The sequence below is a fragment of the Argentina silus genome, assembly GCF_951799395.1.
Source record: "Argentina silus genome assembly, chromosome: 17".
Classification (NCBI taxonomy): Eukaryota; Metazoa; Chordata; class Actinopteri; order Argentiniformes; family Argentinidae; genus Argentina; species Argentina silus.
In genome coordinates, this window is record NC_139671.1 from 15,768,551 (window position 1) to 15,773,550 (window position 5,000).

A 5,000-nucleotide genomic window follows, 5' to 3' on the forward strand; every position below is an offset into this window, starting at 1 on the left:
CACACTCCTATATTCTGACTTCTGATGTATTCGTCACCCACCGTGGCAGTCTCTGTGGACTGTTCCGCCCCCAGCGTCTAGCCAGCGATTGGCTGTGTTCATCCCAACCAATGTTCTGAGGGCGACACACCCAGGGTGATTCACTGCTCCTGCTCCTGCTCCTGCTCCTGCTCCTACTCCGCCTGTCTCACAGATCCACAATAATTACCTCCAGGCTATATCTGGAACTGTGTCCCTCTCTGGATCAAGGTGAACTGTGCTTTGATTCAAATGAGAGTACAGCGGAGGAGAGTAGAGGAGAGGGGAGGAAAGGAGAGGGGAGGAGAGGAGAGGAGACGAGAGGAGAGGAGAGGAGAGGAGAGGAGAGGAGAGGAGAGGAGAGGAGAGGAGAGGTCTATCTGTCTGTCTGTCTATAAATCTGTCCCTCTGTCTATGTCCTTTCTTACATTGAGAGTTAACTGTACATTCGTAGGTCTGGTCAATGCTGTTAAATCATCCCAACATCACCCTAACATCATCCTCTTCCTCTCATCGTCAGGGATGCGTCAGGGGAATGATGTTGGGACGACCTACAGATCAGCCATCTACACATCCTCACAGGAACAGCTAGACCAGGCACTGGCCTCCAGAGACGAATACCAGAAGGTAATATTCCAGTCTCCACACACACACACATGCACACACGCACGCATACATACACACACATACATACGCACGCATACATACACACACACACATACGCACGCATACATACACACACATGCATACGCACATACAGTATGCACTGTATGGAGGCACGCACACACACACACACACACACACACACACACACACACACACACACACACACACACACACACACACACACACACACACCGCCCCTCTCCCACTTTCGATCGACCAAAGCTGACGCAAGCTTGTCAGCGGCAGCGGTTTTCTCCTCTCTCCTGTGAGCATCCGTCACGGTTCAAAGCACATCACCTTTTCTGAGAGCGTGCGTCCAGCCCTAGAGGGGCACGGCACGCCAGCTCTCTGGCTGGAGCTGTCCATTGGGGGGGGGGGGGGGGCTGGGGGCAGGAGGGGAAGCAGCTTCTCTCCACTGTACTGGACTGTAGCTCCTCTCTGTGCTGCAAGGCTTTGGGAAGTAGGGGAGCATTGTAGCACAGCACAGAGTGCAACACAGCCCATACACACACACACAGACATAGACACACACACACACCTACACCCTCTCATATACTGCTGCATGGCACCCAGAACAATGGAGAGAGGTGGGGGGGGGTGTCTGGGGCTTGGCTGGGTAGGGGCTAGGGTGTCTGGGGCTGGGCTGGGGTGTGTGGATAAGGATGGGGGGGGGGGCGGGGAAGCATATGGGTTCGATTTGTTCCTTCACGGAGGGCTGCCTCCAGCTGATAGACACACACACACACACACACACACACACACAAGCCAGCTGATGGAGCCCCCAGCTGAGATCCTCCAAATGGCTGCCTAATAACACAGCAGGCCAGGGGAGACCCTCTCTTCTCCCCCATCCATCCCTCCCTCCCTCCCTCCCTCCCTCCCTCCGTCCTTCCGTCCATCCATCCCTCCTGCCGTGGCCCTGTCTCTCACCAAAATCGCCTCCATTTACACATGCAGTCGGGGGTCTCCCAGCGAGACAGACTGCAGGAGAGCCCTTATCCCTGCTCCACTGTCTCCTCCTCGTAGGCTACTATTACTGTTACTATTACTGTTCACTCTGCTCTCTTTGCATGGAGGAGGCTTTTAGATGTAGCTGCAGGTCTCCGTGGCAGGAAACATCAGCTCTGTACTGTGTAATGCCTGATGCTGTGTGTGTGTGTGTGTGTGTGTGTGTGTGTGTGTGTGCGTGTGTGTGTGCGTGTTTTTGCCTGGTGTGCACACACACATATATGCACGCACGCACACTGAACATCACACAGGTATGCACGCACACACACACATACACACTACATTTACTACCAGTCTGTAGAAGTAGTCCTGGGGGAAAGGAGAGCGTGTCATTAGGAAGCAGTTCAGAGGTCGTCAGGAAAGCATTTTTCCTGTAACATGAACGTTCTGACCCACTAGACAACACCACATTCCACTGTTACCCGTTACCTTCCCTGCCTGCCGGAGCTGGAAGACGGAAGCAGAACCACGCGGATTACGAAATAGTCATTTACGCCGTACATGCATTCCCCCCCCCCCCCCCCCCCCCCAGTTGAAGGTTGACATTTGCGTGGGTTACGTGGAGCAGGAGTCTAATTTATTCGACGGTCCACGGTCTCGACTACCGTGACAATCATATCATCTGCGAGCGGAGCTCGGCTTACCCGGTCTGGTCTGGTCTCGGTTGAAAGGAGGCCATTGGCGTCTAATGTCCCTCTTGGTCACGTGCGGGAGACAACGCCACAGCTTCAACCTGAAAGGCTGTTTGTTTTGTCTGTAACGTTTGCTATTGTTGGCTGTGTTGCCGTGCACAAAGAGGCAGCAAGGCTTACACAATGCCTACTCTGCCAAAGTGTGCTGCATACAAACACACTCGCGCAGACACACACACACACACACATTCATTCAGACATGCAGACAGACAGACAGACAGACAGACAGACAGACAGACAGAGACAGACACACACACACACACACACACACACACACACACACACACACACACACACACACACACACACACACACACACAGAGACAGTACAAACAGGCTCACACACTCCCTCTGCTGGCCTTGCTGCCTCTTTGTCCTCATCTCTTCCTCTCCTCCATTGTCTGCTCTCTCTCTCTCCTCCCCCCCATCCCTCCCCCCCAGCCCTCCCTCCCTCCCCCCTGCTGAGACATCTGCTCCGCACTGCAAACCCAGCAGCAGGCAGGCCCTGTTGCCATGGAAACAGAGGAGGGTAATGCTCCCTGCTCCCTCCACCCCACCCCCACCCCCACTCCGAGTCCCTTCCTACCCCCCCATCACCCACTGCCCCCCCCCCCAGTCCCCCCCACCCCCACCCCCACCCTCGGATTGGCCTGGCGCCCCAAATGAAAAGGGTTCCTGGGGGGGTGGGTGTCAAGGGGTTGGATGAGGTCGGAGGTCATATGTAGAGTGGTGGGCCACGCGGCGTTCCGATCAGCTGTTTGCCTCCCCCCCCCCCCCCACACACACCATACACACACACTTTAATGAAATGGATGTCAGAAGGTGAGGGGTTAATAAAGCTCCGCTCTGACTGGCAGCTGGGTCCATAAGGGGGGGAGGAAGGGGGGGAGATGGTTAAAGGGAGAGGGGGTTATATGGGGATGGGGAGGGGGGGGTATCTAAGCGGGAGGGAGGGGCACGGTTGGTTGGATGGGACAAGCGCGTGGCCAATAGCAAGCGAAAGGTCACTGTGGCGGGGGTGCTGGCCTTTGTTCCCCTGGTTACGGCGGGGGTGGGTGGGGTGCTGTGCGAGATGGTTGTCCGTGGTCCATGACCCCCCCCCCCCCCCCCCTCTCCCCCTATTATGGAGGGGGGGGGGGGTATTGTTATTAATATGGGCTGAGTTGTAGCGATGCCATCTGAGGTGCAGCATCATGCCACGCAGCAGGGGGAGGTGAGGGCCTGCTCCGAGAGGAGGGGGGAGACGGGGGGAGAGGGGCGGCGAGAGGGGTATAAAGGGGGGGAGGGGGGAGTTTGGTCCTGCAAGTCCGCCTTGCACACAGTGGGGAAGATATGTTAGAGTGTGCGTGTGCGTGTGTGTGTGTGTGTGTGTGTGTGTGTGTGTGTGTGTGTGTGGGGCCTAAACTGATCCCCATGTCAGCAGGGCAGGCTTGTGGTTGGCTTATGAAGTGTGTTCATTATCTGCAATGACCAGAGGCCTACATATCATTAACACCAGGTCACCTCTCCATGCAAACTGGGCTGCTTTTAAAGACTGCTACTGTAATTATTTATTTTTTTAGAAAGACACATTTTCATGCAAGAACAAGGTCCTATCCGATTATCAAGAATTCCATTCTATTCTGAGACAGCACTTTTTTTTTTGGTGTCTTTATAAAGTTTTTTCTCCCCTTTATAAAGTTTACACATATTATTTATCTCATATTTGTCTTATTTGTTATATTCATGTTTCATGATCTCCAGTGATTTGGAAATTGTTGCAAATTGCTCCCCGTCCTTCCTAATATCACGTAGCTGTTTACAAACCCCTGGAGATTTTCCTTCACCAGGGAGAGCGTTGCTTAACTTGACAGAGTACACACAAACGTTGACAGTTTACTGTGTACATATAACAGGGGAGGCTGGTGGAGGTAGAAATCGGAGGACGGGCTCATTGTGATGCATGGAATGGAATGAGGAATGGTATCAAACACACGTTTGAATGGTATCAAACACGCGTGTTTGATACCATTCCTCATTCCATCCCATGCATCACAATGAGCCCGTCCTCAGATTTCTACCTCCACCAGTCTCCTCTGACATATAAAAGATTTTCATCCTTTTAAGCCTTTAAGTCTGTTTTGATCCATTGCGACAGACAGCCTTGCAGCAGGAACCGAATTAGCAAAACATTTTTTGTTTTGTTAGCTATTCATAGTGGGTGTATTTACTCTGAAATGCTAGCTAGCGTGTCACTCTGGTTTTTCGCGCCGGAAGGCTTTGATGAGGCTTTTGTGATCTTAACTAAAGCAAGCTGAGGCTCAAAATGTATCAGGGTTTCAATCCAGACTGTTAGGGTTAGGGTTAGGACAGGTGTGCTTGTGAATCGATAGGGTTAGGGTTAGGGTTAGGGTGACAATAGGCTATCCCTGAGAGGAACCTCAAGCCTGTGTCGGTTCTAAAGAGGTTGATATTCTATATGAACCTGCAGTGCAGTTTAGCTTTAACTGCAAGTGGTTGAATTCAGACCTGGCCTGTGACTCTGATTCTAGTCTGCCTGTGTTAAATCTCAGGGCCTGTATTCACAAAGCCTCTCAGAGTAGGAGTGCTGATCTAGGATCAGTGTTGCATTTCATA

General features: G+C 52.7%; 1 protein-coding gene across 2 annotated transcripts in view; it reads left to right on the forward strand.

The window, feature by feature from the left end:
* The window catches only part of msraa (methionine sulfoxide reductase Aa), a 61,674-nt gene that overhangs the window by 44,059 nt on the left and 12,615 nt on the right, over positions 1-5,000 (forward strand). For both annotated transcript variants that reach the window (XM_083688394.1, XM_083688393.1), the window contains one exon: positions 539-645. In XM_083688394.1, the coding sequence (XP_083544520.1) occupies positions 539-645 (107 nt within the window). The remainder of the gene's footprint in view (positions 1-538; positions 646-5,000) is intronic.